The sequence below is a fragment of the Talpa occidentalis genome, unplaced genomic scaffold (genome assembly GCF_014898055.3).
Source record: "Talpa occidentalis isolate TD23 unplaced genomic scaffold, MPIMG_talOcc4v2.1 talOcc4.8, whole genome shotgun sequence".
Taxonomy (NCBI): Eukaryota; Metazoa; Chordata; class Mammalia; order Eulipotyphla; family Talpidae; genus Talpa; species Talpa occidentalis.
Window position 1 is genome coordinate 64360002 of NW_023605194.1, and position 19437 is coordinate 64379438.

The 19437-nt window shown below is 47.2% G+C and overlaps 1 protein-coding gene across 2 annotated transcripts in view; it reads right to left on the bottom strand.

Annotated features, from left to right (window-relative positions):
- Positions 1-19437, bottom strand: part of CABIN1 (calcineurin binding protein 1) — a 201388-nt gene that overhangs the window by 80618 nt on the left and 101333 nt on the right. For both annotated transcript variants that reach the window (XM_054690511.1, XM_054690510.1), the window contains exons 27-28: positions 5596-5778; positions 223-554 (exon numbers count right to left, since the gene is read on the bottom strand). In XM_054690511.1, coding sequence (XP_054546486.1) covers positions 223-554; positions 5596-5778 — 515 coding nt within the window. The remainder of the gene's footprint in view (positions 1-222; positions 555-5595; positions 5779-19437) is intronic.

Here is a 19437-nt window from a genome sequence, read left to right on the forward strand (position 1 = left end):
TGACCTGCAGCCCTTGCCATTTCTCACCTGGAAAGCTGGACCATTCTTTGGACTGTGCCTCCCTTCTACATTTCTCTTCTCCCATCCCTCCCATGCACTGCTGTCCACCACCTTTAATCACTCTAATCTGTCTTTGTTCTGCCTCGCTACCTCAAAGACATGTGCAGCTCCTGGGAAGATCAAACCCCTCTTCCCAGGCCACGTAGCCCAGAGTTCACTCACCCGATGAGTCTTGCTATAGGTGTAGAGGAAAGCCAGTCGGTAGAGGCTCTTGTAGTGCTGGGGAAAGCGGCTGAGGCACAGGCGGAAGGAGGCAATGCACTGCTCAGTGAGGAACTGGCGTTGTTCCTCCGCACCAGCTGGCAGTCCCTGGGGGAAGGTGGTTGGTTCTCCTGGGGGGTCCCCTCTCTTCTTCCCATCCCACAGGGCAAGTGCAGAAGCTGGGAGCTTGACAGGGACACAGGCAGAGACTGGGGGGTCGGCAGCAGGCTTCTGGCTGCCTTGATCTGAGGCCCGGATGCCTTCCATGCTCTCCAAGGACTCCTCAGTTTTTCCTACAGTTCAGAAGAAAAAGAAAGTCACTTTTTAGTTCTGCCCCATCAGTGATCCACCACTGGTGAAGCATCTTGGTGAGATGACTGGCATAGCTGAGTCATCTTTGCTGGAGGAATACTAGACCCAGCTGACCCAGCAGTGGGTGGGTGGGGCCCAGTGCTGGGTTTGCTCCTGCTCACTGAGGCTCCTGTGGCCTCCCCAGTCTCCTCCTGTGAAACAGGATGTTCCTTCCAGTTGGCACTGAGTAGAGGGGCCCTGAGACTGCACAGAACAGGGTTACAAGCTGGGTTCTAAATGCCCCTCTCTCTGATGGCACAGGGCTGTCTGGCACCCAGGCTCGTGCAGATGCACAGGGAAGCAGCCCACAGAGGGCAGGTGTGGCTGCCACTACCATGGAATAGAACAGCCTGGAAAGTGTGAACAAGGGCTGCAGCTGCTCCATCACTCAGCACTCATCTTACAGATCACCTGGCCTCCTTCTCAAGGGCTGTTGCTACTGCATGTGAACCAAAAGCTCACACATGGGCCCCCACCCTAACATGATTTCAGCACCTAAACATAGGTCTGCTCCACCAGGGATGACAAAGAGAGCAGCTCAGGAGAACTTAGGCTGGGAGGCTGGTGCTGCAGAAGATAATGTGGCATGGGAAGGAGGGGGTGGAAGGAAGGAAGTAGGGAAAGTGGCAAGGGCAAGGTGACCCTTTGGGCATCTAGAAATATGACATAGCCTGCCTGGAGGAGGTCAGAAAAGCAGCCTGGCACCAACTCTGAAGCCTGTATGCCACTGTGGCCTGAGTTCTTTATTGCCCTTTCCTACTGCAGCAGCAACTAGAAAGTGGGTCTGCTTGGGCATGGCCCTAAGTTCCCTTCACATCAAGGCCAAGCAAAACCATGTAGCTATTTGCACATCAAGCTTGCTTACCATCACTGTTCTTGCTCAGGAGAGAAGCTGAGCAGTCATTCCGAGTGTCTAATTCAAGTGCCAAAATAAAGCCTAGCAGGTCATCCATCCTGTCATCCCTTCCAGCTTCCCTCGTGGCCTCACACCCTGTAACCAGTCACTTGGAACATCTCGCTTGTATCTGCCTCTGCTATCACTTCCTGATAAGCTCCCTGCCTTCCTCCTTTCCCTGCCTCTCCCACTCACTCTCCTCCCTCAGTTTCAGCTCCTCTTTCAGATTCCTGTGCCCCAGGGTAGTATTTACAGAGCACTTCATGTGCCCACCTGTCTGATGGCACTGATCTTGGTGGTTTTATGCACAAGTGTTTCCCCACCCCACTGCCGCCTATAGTCTAGCACAGGCCTGACCCTTTCCACCCTCTGAAGATGACTGAAGGATTGACAGGTCATATTTGCTCTCAACACCATGCTCTCCTCTCAGGGGAGCCCAGTAAACCATTTGGGTCCCCCACACACCCACTAACAGCAATCCTCACAAGGGTTCTTACAGGTGATAGCACTGCCTTTCTCAAAAATCTGTCAGGTTTCTAGTGTGTTCAATTCAAAGGAAACATTTCAAATGTGGCTCTGAACACACACAGTGTAAGCAATGAATGGACCCAGCCCCAAGCTTGGGGAAGAGAAATCAGATGAAGACACAGGTCTTCCAGTGATTCAAAAAACACACTAAGTGCGCAGACACAAAGATATGTAGGAATGTACATCTTACAGAAAGTTATACAAAGAGAGCTCAGAAAGTAAGTCTGAAGACACATAAGCAGAAAAGAAAAAAAAAAAACTAGCAATACTGGAATGAGTTAAAAACCCAGTTGCTTCGGGGGCTGGGTGACATGCTTCATCCACAGGGTCCGCTCGCTCCCAGGTTACATGAATCGGAGGAAAAAGGATCAGAAATGCCAACAAGCCTGCTTAACACTTCCCAGCTACGATGTTCAATTCTAACCCTGTCATCTAACTCTGCCAGTGTGAAGATGGGAAGGCTTCCTCCTCATGACAGAAAGCAATTAAAGCACGTGTTCTCACCAGTCAGGCCTAGCTGGCAATGAGGACTGACTTGGAATGCCCACTGTGCATTCCACTGTGCAAGGTGAGCAGAGCCCAGAAACTGTCTGATCCATCTCACCCCACTACACCAGCCACTCCAGCCCTGCTGCAGGATACTCGGACAAGGTACAATACCCTCAACCCATATCCCACCAGTTGGCAGGGAGCCAGAGTTCAATGCCCACAGCCTGGACCACACAGGTTGTTGATAACTCCACTGCCCCCAGAGAGATTAAAGAGCAGACTTGTGCTTAGTTGGTGAAACTGGGTGACTTTTCTATTAAAATTATAAACCTACTGTTGCTACAGTCACGTTAGACTTTTATTTGGAAGCTCTAAGCACATCAAAGGTGAAAAGGTGAGTTTCAGCTAGCTGCTACTGCTACAACCTATGGGGAAACCTCTTTCCTCAAGATACCTGGGCACAGACCAGAGTGGGTAATTAAAGGGCAGTGTGTCCTGGGAAAGTGGGGCAGCTCTCATTCGTTGGACACCTAGGGAGTTGGTGGGCCTCAGGGTCAGGCAGGACACAGCTGTCAGATCTGTCATGCTTCCCCTTGGCAGCCAGTAACTGGCACAGGTCTGGGCTGCATTATGCCTTGCTCTGCTACTTGACAACAGACATGCAACATGTGAGGGGGGACCTGTGTCTTCCAACATCAACAGTGAAAGCAGCAGTGGGCTAGGGACAGGATCACCTGTAAGGGTATGTCTGGGGTTAAGAGGTAGGTACATTTGGGGCACACGCTCATTGCTGGCCCAGCACCACATACTGGCTCTCTGCAGGGGGACCAAAACCACTGGGGCTCTGGGGCCCAAATGGCCAGGGCACCTCTTCATCAGAAGCCAACAATGGGGCCTCCTTGGTGGCACGAGGGGTTAAGCACAGCACTGTGAAGCTATCCGCAGCCTCTGCAGCACAAGTTTGATCCCTGACTGGCCAGGGAGCTACCCACATGGCACAGCAGACCTCTCCTGACTCGCCCGCTGCTCCCCTCAGCAGTGTATTTCAGTCAGTCTGCCTGTTCTGTTCCCTACTCTGTCTCCGGTGAATCCTCTCACCCCCTACACCTCTGGCCTGTAGCCCAGTTCCTATATACATAAATAAATAAATCTTTGAAAAAAAAAAAAAAAAGAAGTCAATGGGAGTGCAAGTCAGTCACAGCCACTGACCAGGGTCAGGCACTGTCATGATGTACTTCATGTTGCCCCACTCTCCTGACAGGATGTTCACTGAAGTTACCAGGAAAAGCCAGGCTTAAAGGGGAAGAACAAATCCATGAAAGCAAAATGCTTCATTTCAAGCCTACCAACAATGGCAGTGACTTTGGTTCTACTCTTATTTTTACCAATGGCTGGCCCCACACGCGGTCTGCTTAAATCATCGGATCTGATTGGAAGGAGGGAGGAAGCATGGCAAGCTCCACATGGGCTGGGTCAGACCAGAGACCAACCTTTTCTCAGCTTAGCACCCCACTTCCCTTCGCCTCCACTTCTCCAAGCATGTTGAGAGTCTGTGATGATGCAGTAGCACTCGCAGCAGTTCACTGACAGGCTACAGAGCAAAGACAATAGGCTTCATTTGTCCAACAGTAAAAATAATCTTATCTCTGGACTGCATAGTAGTGCTGGGAATATGTTACTTTTTCCTTCCCGTTTCAAATTCTTTTGAAACGCATTTATTTATTTATTTATTTATTTATTTATTTATTTATTTATTTATTTATTGAGCGTATTTATTTATTGAGCATATTTATTTCAATTATAGAATGTCAATATTGGATTGGGAATAGCAGACTGATTACACAGTAAAATAATAGAGCATTGGTCTCCATCTCTTGATGGGGCCAAGGGCAGGTAAATCCCCCTTAACTAAATCTAATGGAGATATCTTTTTTAATGTACAGGAAATGTGGCCTCATCTCCTTCTAAAGCCATCCAAGAAAGTTGGTAAAGGTCTTCCCTAGTTCAAAATGCTCTGCCTCCACTGTCATGCCTATATGTGAGTTCCAGAAGCTCAAATCTTTCATCCAGGGTTATGTGTGGCAACTTCCTAGGGCCAAGACCACAGGTTATCAACAACCCCACCTATCCCATCAAGTCCATTCAGAGAGTCATATTAGGTAGTGGTTAAAGTTGCAGACTGATTGTCTGAGACAGACTGAAGGCAAATTCCTGTCCCTCTCTGAATCTGAGGGTCTTCGTCTGTAAAGTGGGAAAAGTTACAGTACTCTTATCCCTAGGGGGGGTTAGGAGGACCAAATGAATTAAAACAGTGCCTGGTATAGGCCTGGGCTGCTGCTGTTATTATATGGCAAGCATCTGTGTGCCCTGAGCAGAGTGTGAAAGTTTTCAAAATCCATAGCTGGCGAGCCAGCCATGGCATCAGAGCAGTGCCAGGGATACCCAGTCTGTTTCAATCTACCACCAAGTCCAGGTGTGTGGCTCTGCTCATTTCCACAAGGGGACAAGGGGGCATGAGAGCTGAGAACATTCTGGGTTAGATCACAGTGACCTCCTTGACCAGGGAAAAAAATGGATGTTTTTCCTGGATACCTCATGGTTTAAGTCTAAAAAGAAAACACATTTGGGACTTTAGGACGCTAAGATTTTTTTTAAATAACCATTTATCAAGAAAAATATATAGCAGCAGTCATGTCATACATGAGCCCCATCACTGAGATACTGCTGGGACACAGCCGGCACAGCTAAGGCTTTCCCACACTGGGTTGTGATGGAGTCACAACATAAAGTGCCACTGAGTGCATACTGTGTACCAGGCCCATACCAGCACCTTCCTGAGCAGCTTTGTTTAATCTTCTTAACCCTGGAAGTAGGCCTAAGGGTCATTCCCACTCACTGAGAGAACAGGAGAACCATGGGGGCCCAGAGAGGTGAGTAACTTGCCCAACTGATGTCCCAGGGCCATGAAAGGAGGCACAGGTTGGACCCCTCCAGACCCTGAGTTTTTAGCATTGTCCAGACCACCACAGCACAGCAAAGCAGTTCTAATTGACCCACTTAGGTCTTCATACCTCTTTCTTCCATGGCCCCCTGAAGGTCTTTACCCGTCGGTGCTGCTTGGGAACTGGGAACAGGCAGCCTCTTCTCTACACAGGGTTTTCGGGAGCCCTCCAGGGAGCTGGCCGGCTCATTAAAGAAGTCCTGTGTTGAGCTGGAGTCTGAGAGGGCCACGGCCACACTGTCTTGGCTGCGCTCTGAGGGAAGAAGGAGGGAGAGAGGGCAGCTGCATGAACCCATACCATTTCCAACATGGAGGGATCTCCCCAGGGTAAGTATCTGTGTTGGAGGCCTGGTGACTACTCTGCAGAGATGAGCACAGTTGCTCTGAAGCTGCTGAGCATCACCCATCCAGGAGGTCATCAAGCCATTCACCAAAGACATCAATTTCCATGGTCAATTTTCCCAGGGTTTCCCCAAACAGTGGTATTCTGAAAATGTTTAACAAAATGTTTAACAACAAAATGTTTAACAACTCCCTCCCTCTTGGGAGGGAGAAGTCCTCATTTGTAACATTTACTGATTTCTGGGGTGTAAATAACTCCTATCATGACCAATTTCAAGCTACCAATATGAAAGTAGAGTTGAGGAGTTGTACAGTAGTATACCTTTGTATGGTATTTCTACCACATAGATATATATAATAGGCATACATAATTGAAATGGGTAAGAATTTAGCAAAAACTTTTAACCTGTTGGGGAGGGGAAGTGGGAGTCACAGACGTTTCTGAGGTTGGTATCCACTTGTTGGTTGTTCTTCTTGCCCCTCCATAGGTGCTCATGAGAAAGATCAGGAGCAGAGCAAGGAAAGAAATCAGAAGAAACCTTTCTGGAATATTGCCAGGTGTGATTACTGCTGTGGGAAAGGCATGAAGCCGTGAAGGCATTTTCTTCCCTAAGGAACAAAAACCTTAAGCCACCTGGGCAAAGGCTGTAAATCCTGATGCTTCCAGGAACACGTAAAGACCCACTGCAGTTGGGGGTAACATCCTCCCCTCTAGACAGGACAAAAAAACCATACAGGACCCAGGTCACCCACCACTGTGGGAGGGATCAGATGACGAGGAGACCCCTACCACTAAGACATGCTGGGACACAGCCTGCTTAGCCTGAAGCTAGACCAAGACAACACAGAACCAATGCTGCCCCCTCCCACAGGTTGGCAAGCAGAGTAATAGGTAAATCTACTGCAAGAAGAGGGGCAAGGACATGGAGACTCTCATTGAGGCTTATCACAAAGGCCTAGAACACCTACAAAACCAGCATGTCCTCCTCCCCCATTCTAAGCATAAGGTAACATCAGAAGAATTTGATGTATTGAAGGTAACCACAGCAACAACAAAATCCAACCCCAGCTCAACTTCTACCTAGTCTAACTCAATTTCCCTTTCTAAAAACCTACAAACAGAAGAGGGAAGCCCTCTCCAGGCATTAATATTATTTATTTCAGGTTTTGTCTGAATACAGTATCTTATATTCATTACAAAAATTAGAAGAGATAAGAGAACATTGTCAAGAGACAAAATAATCAACAGAACTAGGCTCAGTGAAGACTCAGATGTTGCAACTGCCTAATAAGGAATTTGAAACAGCTAAGCACATCATGATCCATAATTATGATGAATATGTTAAAGATGCTAGTGGAAAAGATGAACCTATGCATAAAAAGAGATGAAATTTCAGGGATGAGGTAGAAACTGCAAGAGTCAAATGAAAATGCTAAACTAAAAAAAAAAGTAACAAAGCTGAGATGCTAAGAAGGAAAAATCAAAACTTGAAGATAGGTTAGCAGAAAAATGCAAAACTAGAGAGGAGGGGAAATTAGAACAGAGCATCCAAATGTTGTCTACCATACCAATTGGAATCCCAGAAGGAGAGGAGACAGACCATGACAGAAGAGATTTCTTTTTTAAAAAGATTTATTTATTTATGCATACAAGAACTGGAATGTAGGCCAGAGGTGCGGGGAGACAGGTGAAGAGGATTCACCAGAGGCAGAGTGGGGAGCAGAACAGGCAGACTGACTGAAATACACTGCTGAGGGGAGCAGCGGGCAAGACAGGAGAGGTCTGCTGTGCCATGTGGGTCACCTCCCTGGCTGGGGATCCAACTCGTGCTGCAGTGGCTGTGGATAGCTTCGGAGTGTTGAGACTTGACCCCTTGTGTCACCAGAGAAGCCCAGAAGAGATATTTTAAGACATAATGACTAGCGCTTTCCAAAAATAATGAAATACCTCCAATCACCAAGAATCTCAGAGAACACTAAGCAGGGCAAAGAATGCTCCACAAACATTTTTTCATAAATTCACACCTGATCCATCATATTCAGACTGCTGAAAACCAGAAATATAAAGAAAATTTTAAGACAAAGAAAGACATCATATATAGAGGAGAAAGTAAGAATTACATCAAACTTCTCATCAGAAACCATGCAAGTCAGATATCTTTCAAATGCTGATAAAATAAAAAAGTCAACCAAAATTCTATATCCATTTGAAAGAGCTCACAAAAATGAATGAGAAATAAAGGAATACTTCTTCAGACAAACAAAATCTCGATTCTTTACTATCAGATCAGGGCTACAAAACAATGGTAAAGAAAATTCTTCTGGTAGAATGAATTGAACCCAAACATAAACTTGAATCTACATAATAAAATGAAGTTCCTCATAAATAATGATAAATATAAAAGACTTTTTTTTCATATTTATATCTAATTTTTCTAAAATATTAATTACTACAGTCTAACGCAAAAAACGTTGCAACAGTTTAACCATATACTCAAAAATAAAATGTCTCTTGGCCTTAGCACCATCTTCTTTGAAGCCTCTGAGATATGAGAGCCAAGTGGAGGTAGTGAATGCACAGGCTGAGGTGCAAAAGAAGAAAGACGAGGCAGAGGTCTATGTAAACTGATAGCAACCATGGAAGCCACAGGTGCAGAAATAAGGAAAGCCAGAGGCTAGGGAAGCTGGTACAAATTGTTGGACTGCGCACTACTATCTAGAACTTGTCTCAGTGAATCTAGAACATTCATAACCATCTGATCACCATGACCACCATTGAGAGACCCATCTTGCTTGTACCAAAACCAGTCCCTTTTGGTTCTTTGCCCTGAACCTGTGACATTCTGGACTATTTCTGTTCTCAGCTGGCTGAATGTAACACATGTACAATAAATCACCCCTTCTGCTATCTTAGCTAAAGAAAGAAAATAAAAAGTAAATGAACGAATACAAGAGATGGGAGATTCTCACACTGCATCTACAGTACATATCATTTGAAGGAGGACTGTTATTACTTAAAGATGCATTTTTTAACCCTATGGCAGTCATTACATTTTTTAAAAAGAGATACGAATAATAAACCAATAGTATAGATGAAATGCAACCAATAAAAAGTAAGACTTTGTTTTGTCTAGAATTTTTGTGTATCTGAAGGTGAAGTTCAGTAAAATAGGAATCAAGAGGGCTAAATTTAAATTCTCTTGTGCCACTACTTGTCATCTTGAACAGGTAAGTCCCATCCCTCTATGAATTACAACCACATATATCATCTCACTGACACATCATTGGCTTCTGTAAGAAAAACAGACATGGTCTCTAGGAATGCTCAACCCTTTGCTCATCTAACTTAAAACCCTGGTATTGAATTATACGTTAGTGCCTACCAGGTAATTACTCCAGGTCCACTAGGAAGGCAAGCAAGAGATGCTTAGTGGGCAAACAAACTCATAACAAAATGTAAAGTAGTTTCAACAAAGTTGGAAGTCTGGTTGCTGGTGGATCAAGGCTGTTTCTGGGAGATATAGGTTGCCCAAATTCAAATTCTGCTCTGGAGGTCAGGTTAATGTACAGTTTTTAAAACAGGATCTTAAACACAGGTAAACACTGATGAAACAGCAGCTCAATTGTAAATATTATTTTACAGAAATTGGACCTATTTTTACCTCCAATGTCTCTAACTTGACCCTACAGAAATTTAATTCAGAATGCATAGATGGTTTTGCTTATGCCATACTAGGGACAAAGCCTGAGCAAGCACTTCTTATATTGATGTGACAGGACCATCCAAATCAGGCCTGCTGGCACAAGGAACACTAAAAATTAGGCCCATGTTTCCAAAGGTAGTTCTATTGCACAAGCCTCTTTACACACATCTAATCACCAACCAGGGCTTGGGGAAAACAACCTCTCAGGCAGTCCCATAAAGCTTGCCACAGCTCTTCCTCCATAGCTGCCTTTGCATGTCCACTGCCCAGTAACTTGTGGGTCATTAGTATCAGCTGTGATGACAGAATAATAGAAACCTGGATGTGAAATGCGTGGCCAAACCAGAAGCTCTGCATCTAACTAGTGGTTGACTTGCAAGGCTAAGGCTCCAGGAGCACTGAAAGGGGATTACAGGCAGGCCTACAGCCCTCACAGTAAATCCCAAGCCCGCATCTCCAGTGTAAGGGGATTACTTCTCTCAGGAAAGTGCCAGGGAAAGCCCGTTCACTATACATGTCGACAGGGAAGGTTGGCAACAGAGACTCTTGGCTCAAGAGATCACACAGGGTCACTGCAGGAGCTCAGTATTTGAGTCCCAGACCTGCATTCCAATCCCAGTTTTGCCACTCAAGTCACTCCAAACTTCCACTTTAACATGCTCTCCTTGTTTCTGTCTCTGACACACACATGGGATCCCCAGAGGGTTCAGATCTAGTGCCTGCCACACAGGAGTAATGGCCTATGACCCCTCTTACCCTGCATTTACTCTGGCCCTGACAAAGAGAATACTGATGTCTTAGACATGGTGGCAGGCTGCCTAAAAATCAGGTAGGTACTCCTCAACCGGCATCTAGACCAGCTAAAGGTATTGCACAACTGGGCAGAACACCCTGCAATGGGCATTCAGAAAGCAGGCCTAGCAAGGAGGATTTCACTGAGGACTGGCATTCTACCTGATAAGCTCACAAACAAATTGCTAATTTGGTGGATTCCCAAATACACTAATGCTTTCCATGATGCTGCCTACTTGAAGGAACCAGTCATGCAATGGAAATGCAGTAAAGGCAGCCAGACCACATCAAGAATGATGTGAGTAAGAGGGCAGCACTCTGCTTGTAAGGGGTATCTGCTCCCCCAAGGAGCAATAATTGATGAGTGGGGCCTTCACAGAAACTCCTGTAAATAACTTCCACAGCCACAGCCACAGCCAAAGCAGAGGGGCAAGACACTTGGAAGATGAGGGATCAAGCTGGGAGTGGGGCTGCAACAGTGCTTCCCACCAGTCTCCCAGACATGCAAGTAAGAACTCAGAATATTCAAATCTCACAAAGGGCAGAGAGCAGAAGACAGTATCAACCTGTGGTGATTCTTATTCCAGGGGTGATCATGAGTACCTAAAGGGCCCTGAGGAAAGCTGATGCTCAGGAGGGAGATAAAATGGGTCTGGAAGCCCCCAGGAGCCACCACAGTTGTGTGGTGCCTTTGCAGAAGTAACTGTGCACACCGAAGGACCCTGGCTAGAACTGTGATCCTCTCCTCTCTTAGCCAAAGAAGCAAGAAGGTGAGTGGTATGTGTCTGGGAAATAGAGGGCAAGCACATCACTGCAAACAAGAGGCACCAACTGTGACTCAGAAGGCCCAAGGCCAAGCTTCTAATTCTTTTGAGTGTTGTAAGACAGAGGCTATTTTAAATGATTCTGATTTTTAGCAAAACAAAACTAAACCATAGAGTAAGAAAAGCAGATCCACAGTTACTAGAGAGGTGGGGGCTGGGAGAAATGGGCAAAGAGGATCAAGAGGTACAAATTTTCAGTTACAAAATAAATAAGGAGATGTAATGTATAGCATGTGGGCTATCAAGAAAATGGTATTGCAGGGCCGGTGGCGCAGTGGTTGAGCGCTGGGTTGAGAAGCTGCCCGCAGTCTCTGCAGCACCATTTCGATCCCCGGCTGCTGGACGAGGGTCCCACGTGGCTCCCAGACCTCTCCTGCCGCCCGCTGCTCCCCTCAGCAGTGTACTTCGGTCCTTCTGCCTGCTCTGCTCCCCGCTCTGGCTCTGGTGAATTCTCTCACCCTCCCGCGCTTCTGACTGTACCCAGTGCTTGTATAAATAAATAAATAAATCTTTAAAAAAAAGAAAAAAAGAAAATGGTATTGCAAATCTGAAAGTTGCTGAGAAAATATGTTAGTCTTATCGTGGCAATCATTTCATAATGTATGTAAATGTTGAATCATGTTGCCCACTAAAACCAAAATAATGTTTTGTTATACTTCAATAATAATCATCCTGATATTAAATACTAAGAAGCAACCCAAAGTTCCATATCAAGAAGTAACTCATATGAAAAGAAAACTTGTTTCATTTCTTTTATATCAACAGGATAAAAGAAAGGAAAACGTTCTTAAAGAATGACTATGGACCTAGGCAGATGGCACCTCATCCTTACCTCGCTCTCCTAATTGATCGGATTCTCTCTGGTACAGAGGACCAAGGACCTCAGTGAAACCACAGACAGTCAGACAGACAGACAGAAAGATGGTGAAGTCTGCTGTAGACAGGACAGCTCAGAGAGTAGGAGAGACAGGACAAGGAAGACAACAGGCTCATGGTGTTGGGAGCAGCTCTTGGAGAATAGAAGGGCAGCTGAGAGCCCTGGATCTGGATAACGTGGCTGGCAAGATGAGCGGGGGTTGAGGACTGGCATCTAGATTAAAGGGACTATTTGGACTGGGGTGTGCAATCCAAAGCAATCCCCTAAAATGGCATGCTTTTGTCCCAGGAGGCTTCTGCAGTGGGGCAGGAAAAGGAAAGATGTCACTGATCCCTTCCTTTTTCACTCCCAGAGACAGTCCACAATGTGTTAACTCAAAGATCACCAGGCCCACTATCAAGAAAAGGCTAATACAACCAGGGAAGGCCACAAACAAGGGAGCTTCTTGGAGAAAAGAGACAGGTTCCTCTGTCGGGTGGGGTGGGAGAATGCTCAGAGTCCTGAAGCCCTCATCAGCTGTGTGCCTTTGTGTACTCCTCTGGAACAGCTGAATTCAGCATGGACTCCACCATGAACAGACCTCATGCTGACAATTCACCTTGATATAGGGCCAGGGGTGCCTGGACGTGAATGCGAAGGGGTGGGGGAGAGGTTGGGGCAGTACTGGCATGGGGAACACACAGCTTCCATCAGTTATGAGCTTTTCTATTCCCACTTCTTCCACGTAAGTCCCTAGGTGTTATAGCCCTTGTCAGGGACCCTGCAGGCCAAGGGTCTGCTGATATGGCTTTGTAAAACTGTGTGCTAATGACCTGGGTGCTTCTATATTCCAGAGGCCAGGGCATAGGCCAAATGCAACAGACACCCCTAGGCGGCTGACCTAGGCTGATGCTCAGAAGAAAATCAGGTAGGTCTCCTGCCAACATGATGGCAGTGGCCCTTTCTCTTCCCATCCATCCTGGTGAAGAGTCAGAGGGGGAAGGCAGAAGTAGGCAGATCCAACTCCCATGTCCTGCATCGGCCAACACCTGGAAGTCCTGCAAAGGGGTGTGGGTGAGGGGGGTGGGGAGGGCACAGAGCAGGAGATACAGATGGAAAACTTTTTTGTGTAGTTGAGTCAGACTCAGATGAAGAGCCAGATTTCCCATAGGGTTGGGCATGAAATCCTTCTAGGGACACATGTACTTTGAATGGGACCATAAGGGCTGCCCACAGCCCAAACTCTTGATTTCCTTAGAAAGATACCTAGAGGCCAAGATACCTAGAGGAAAGCACTAGTGGGCAGGATATATAGGCTTGCTCTGCTCTTCTTTCAGTGTTCTTTTAAAAGTCTGCCCATATAAATCCTGCTCATACTATCATTTGTCGCAATATTGCAAACATGTTCCATTGCTATGCCTCTGGGTCACTGTAGGCCCTCGTCTGAATCATTAGAGAGATGTGCAGCTACCAACTCACTGCTGATGACACTGCCTGCCTCTAAGTCTGGGTACTCTCTACTTCCGGGGTGAGAACTACAGGGACAGCTACAAAGGAACAAGGCCGTGGAGGGATTGTGGGAGGAAATGGGATCTGGTTTGGTGACAGAAAGCTGCCCTTCCCCCTTGGTGTAAGAGTGAACTGTATTCTAAGTCTTTCTTTATCCAAGTTTGATTCTGTTCAAATCCTTTGGTTATTCTCAGGATTTCCGGGCCAGCCTAGAAGTATTTTAATTGCAAGATAAGTTTTTTTTTTTCTTTTCCTTTTTTTTTTAAAGATTGATTCATTTATTATGTATACAGGCACTGGGTACAGTCAGAAGCGCGGGAGGGTGAGAGAATCCACCAGAGCCAGAGCGGGGAGTAGAGCAGGCAGAAGGACTGAAGCACACTGCTGAGGGGAGCAGCGGGCGGCAGGAGAGGTCTGCTGCGCCATGTGGGACCCTCCTCCGGTGGCCGGGGATTGAACCGGCACTGCAGAGGCTGCAGGCAGCTTCGCAACCCAGCGATCAACCGCTGCACCACCAGGGAGGCCCAAGATAAGTTTTCTATGTGTTTTTTTCCATTTGCTCCAGCAGTAAGACAAGAAACAGCTCCCAGTCATTTATTCCATCTGTTCAGTTCAATGAAACTTTGAGGAAAAAGACACACAGTTGTGGCATCAGAAACTACAGCAACTAACTAGTGAATCCTGAAAAGATCACAAATGTTATGCCAACTAGACAACAACAGGTTTGTAAGAATAGCAAACTTAGGCAGAATCAGTATTTTGAGAAATCTTTCAAGTGGACAAAATCTGCCCGAGTCCGTCCCTGATGACTAAGGAGTAGACGGGGAGCCCTCCTGCAGATCAAGGAGACTAGACAGATGCCCAGAAACTCAGGAACCTGAAACACAGGCAGTGAATGGGCACAAAGGTATCTCTGGGGACTGGGCTTAGCCCTACCCCTTCTCTGCCAGTGCTTGAAGGAGGGGGCTGACCCAGCAGTGCCAGATGCCTTGCAGCCCCAACATGCTAAGTGGCATTGCTGCACCAGGACACTGATGCTCAGAGTAGGGAAAAGATTTGCTTCACTGTGCACCTCTCATCATACTCCTTACCCTGGCCCCCTTACTTTGTATCATTCTGGTCCTGAGTATGGCAAGGCACTGATGAGAGAAGCCTCGGGGTAGCTTGAACATTTTCCTAACTGAAGTCGGATAAGGCAGCTGCTTTCTGATACAAATTGAAGAGGAGCAGCTTTGCCAGGTGAGAGCCCTGAGCCCCCTGGTTATCTTGTAAGGTTCCTAGGAAGACTATTAAAACAAAGGATGACTGGTAGAATTTGCCTTACTTAAAGCCATGAAAGAAACATCATTTTCCCTACTGCCTAAAGGAAAGTCTACTCTCCCCGACCCCTGCAACACTTCAGATCCAGCTGGTTTCCCAAGATCTCTCCTCCACCCACCTGGGTGATATCAATATCCAAACACCATAGGACTCTCCAAACTCCATGCCTTTACTCCCATTGGCCCACACCTGAAATGGCCCTGTCAGTCTCTTCGAGGGTACATGTCCTCCAGGAAGTCCTCCCAATCCACCGAGCCCCAGAGCCAACTCACAATACTTCCTCTTGGCACCAATCACTGCCCCATGGTGCTACCTAGGGAGACACAGGTCCAACCAGACAGTGGGGATCAGGGTACCCTCATCTTGGTTTACCCTATATTATCCCATTCCATGCCTAGCACCCAGCAGGCACTCAGTAAATGCCATGACCAGTCATGGTCTAAAAACGTTTTTAAAAGGGTAGAAATTAAAGCAGCGAACAGAGGAGGTGACTGGCTCTGTCCAATAACGTTTCCATCCCTGCTACAACAGCAATTCCTACCCTATAGGAGATACCAGGACAACTTGAGCTCTATTTGGTGCCTCTGCCACCTTGAGAAGGACTTCACAGCAACACAGCTTGCCTATCATAAGTTGATTTCCCCTTGGCCCTGGGAAGAGAGGCTGGTGAGCAGAGACCAAGCCAGGCTGCCATTCATAACTGACTGCCATTTGCAGCTTTCTACCCCAAGCCTGGACACCAGATACAGGGTGGGCTACAGATACAGGGTCTGCCTCAGAGCATCTTGGTTCTACTACTGTGCATAATTTGCAGTTTTACACACTTGTCCTTGCAATGATAACTTAGTATCTTAGAGCCTATAGCCTTTGTTTTTTTTTTTTTTAAAGCAAGAAAGAATAAAGCAATAGAAATACAAGACTGAGTCACCTAGCTGGGCAGGTAGGCAATGAGAGGAGGCCACCAGTGTATCTGAATCTGATTAGAACTGGGATGATGGGCAGAAGCCAAGCACATCAAACACACACTCTCCAAATCACAGGACCAGCGGATGTGGAGGTGCTCCTGGTCACAGGGGAAGCAGGGAGCCGGACTGTGGGTTAGCATGCGGTCTGCGCCATCCCCTGAAGCGAGCCGTGATAGGTGCAAGCAGAAAGACAAAGCCTGGAGAACAGAGTGTGGTCAGGGTTAAGGGCAGCACGGGCAATATTGGTGGAGGCAGCATGGGCAAATAGGCAAGGATGAGCACAGACAGGACAAAACACAGACAGTGACAGCATGGCAGGTGAGGATGGATGGTCACATGGGGGCTTGGCACAGGGCACTCTGGGCTCCCGTTGGTGGCCCACACAGCCCATACCCTATAATTTGGGGGCTCAAGGAAGCCTCTGTACAGGCTATAAATGGGGCCAAGTGAGCATCTTGCAACCAAGGACACCAGTCCCACAATTTCCACTCTTCTGATCCTGTTTGTTCTCTCTCCTCACCCCCTCACAGTAAATACCAACACACCCCTCAGACCTTGGATAAGCTTTGGTTCCTCAGGAAAGCCTTTCCCCTACCAAGAGGTCAGACCAGGTTTTTTTAGAACAGTTTTAGTTGCACCCTGACCATGAAGCTGTGTGATTTGCAGAGAGCAAAGGTCTTGGCAAGTTTAACAGAGCCATTAGGGACATATCCTAAAGGCCAGCTGAGCCAGGCCAAGTTACAGATTAGACTGTAACCCTGCTCCTGAGGTCCCGCCACTGACAAACCTCCAATAATGAGGGAACACACGTCAGGTCAGCTTGATATGGGGACCTTTTTAGTGTTAGCCTCACCTCTGGCTTGGGAGGAGACTTAGACTCCAGCTCTTCATTAGCTCCACCCCATTAGTCATGCAACCCAGAGGGAGCTCTCACCTGCCCTCAGTTGGGCTTCCTCTCAGGTGAAAAGGAAGGACATTGGCCAAGTTTGTCGAGCTCATCAGGATGGGAATGTGCTACTATACCACAAGCACTCACCCTGGAGCCCAGCATGGAACAAGCACACACTGCTATGTGATGGTACCCAACTGCATTCTCATTTCTCTCTCTCTCTCTCTCTCTCTCTCTCACTCAGGCATGCACACTGCACTTGGGGAGGGGAGCCGATTTTGTTCAAAGTCTTATCATGCCATCTTTGAACATGCTTAGACAGCAGTCATTGGGAAAACACTGAAGATCACAACATGCTTCCCACACGACTTTTTATTCTGCTCAGGAAGCTTCAGGACCAAAGATTTCAACACTGTGGAATAATTTCAAGATGGGTGGAAGGGAAAATTAGGCAGAAGGAGCATCAGCCTGTGCTTTAGTTCATTCTCTGTCTCTGCTGACTTGGCCAGAGGTCCCTTCCTCAGGTTAGCTGAGGGCGCCACCCCAGTCACCCTGAGAAGAACTGGCTTTGACATCAGTTATATGGCGGAGTCTCAGAGTAACCTAAGAGCCAATTATAAAGACTTTTAACCTGCACTGCGGAGGGCTGTAAGGAGCTTCCAAATCTAATGTGGCATGCACAAGGGTGCAGGGGAGGCCTGTTCAAAGTACAAAACTGGCTCCTACTAACCAGTCATTATCAAATGTCCAGTTACCACCATAGACCTAGAACTATTTTTCTAAACTGCTTCTAAATCTTATACCAAATAAGAAGCAACCTCAGCTAGTTTCTGATTTTGAGGCAAAGGCATGCTAAAGTGGTAAGAAGACTCTAAGACAGGGACTCCCAATACCTATGGGCAATCTTGATACTTAGCTCCCTGTTCAGCTAGTGGCCAATTAGCCTCTGACAGACTCCATGGTGCAGGAGACTAGGGTCCAGAAAGTCCAAAGCACGGGCCCAGCTGGGCTGCTGCTCCAGAGAACAATGCTCATCTTCTGAGGTCATACCACTGCTGTAGACAGTTATGGTACAAACTGAAGCAACTGGCTCCAAGTCCTGGGGCCTGGGTGCTCCCACTGAACAACACCTGATTTTATGTCAGCTCTAATGACCTAGGAGGCTGCATCTGGGAGACATCTACAATGTGCAGTCACCTTCGTTTAACACCCTTAAGAAAAAAAAAATAATAATACCCTTAAGGAAAAATACTATCTCCGTTCTACAGGCAAGGAAACTGAGACTTGAAGTATAGTCTCTTAGCCAAAGTTACTCAGAAAGTATGCGATGACACTGGGATTGGAACTCAGATTCCGGATTCCAAGGTCCACTCTCCTGGCCTCCCTGTTTGACCTTGAGCAGGAGTACCTTCATCTCTCTGTGCCATTTCTCTTCATCTGTGTCAGGGCTCGATCCATCCATCATCCTTGCTGGAGACAAGCCCCACTACAGTCTACAGTGAGCACCACTGTCCCACCCTCCCACAACAGGAGACCTGAAGTTGGTCTCAGGTTGAGGACTCGAATGGGAGTATAGGGCCACATGTTTTCGCTCCAGGACCTGGTCAAGCAACCCTGGCTGGGTCACAGGAGGCAGGAGTAAAGATAAGTATTGCAGATCCTTGATACTACCAGCGCACCTCAGCACCAGCAACCTGATGCTCCTGCCTGAGCCAGGGTCTTTCCTAACAGGTGGTGCATGGCTGAAAGGGCCACTTTAACATTCTAAGATTCTGGCTACGATGTGGCTGATACTGCTCTCTCCAAGGTGAGGAGGGTGTGAGTTCTAAACGCACAATGCAGTCAGGCTCAAGTAGAGCACTGCACAATCAGCACAGGAGTCCCAGCACACTGGGCTCGGGTTGGGCATAGATGGGCCAAGGGATCTCCAGAATCACTTTGAAAAAAATTTCTTAACCATTAAGAATGTACAACCACTGAAATTATATTTGAGCCCATTTATATGGTCCCCTCTGCAAACTTCCAGAACAAACAACCACTATGTTGGCACCCATGACATGTCATTCCAGCACGCTCCTCCAACGCTCTACACTCCCACAATTCCATGCACACACACGTGAGGCAGCTCAGGCAGCATCACGGCCCCTTTCTGAAGCAATCCTGTTTCCTTACTCTCTGCTCCCACAGGGTGCCATGCCCAGGAAGATATACACAGTTCTGTGGGCTGACAAAGCCAAGCTCAGCTCCTGTCACCTGAGCCTGCAGGGCGAGGAGGGGCTGCTGGCCACAGGCCAGTGGACAACTGTGAGGGGCCTTCCTCTCTCCTGAAAACCAGCGGTGCTAAATCCCCCCCAGAAGTACTTGGAAAAAAACAATTCTCAGAACAGGGATTTATTTCCAGTGTGTTTTCTCAATATTTTCAAGAGTAAAGGGTGTTTTTGCTATTTAACTTGAACTATTTGAGAAGGAGAAAGAACCTTATCTTAGGAGCCACCTGTGGGAATGATGCCAGAGGATTGGTTTGGCCAGCTCCTCCCATCTTTGGTGCCAACAGCTGGTACTAGAGGGGGGTGATAGAGCCAAACAGCACACATTCAGATCTGCAGCCTCTCTTTCCGCACACACACTACAAACCAAACAAAACCCAGGAGGGGACATTGCCAGTCTCCTTCCCTTTTAGATCCCCAAAACCCACCCCCAGAGAAGTCAAG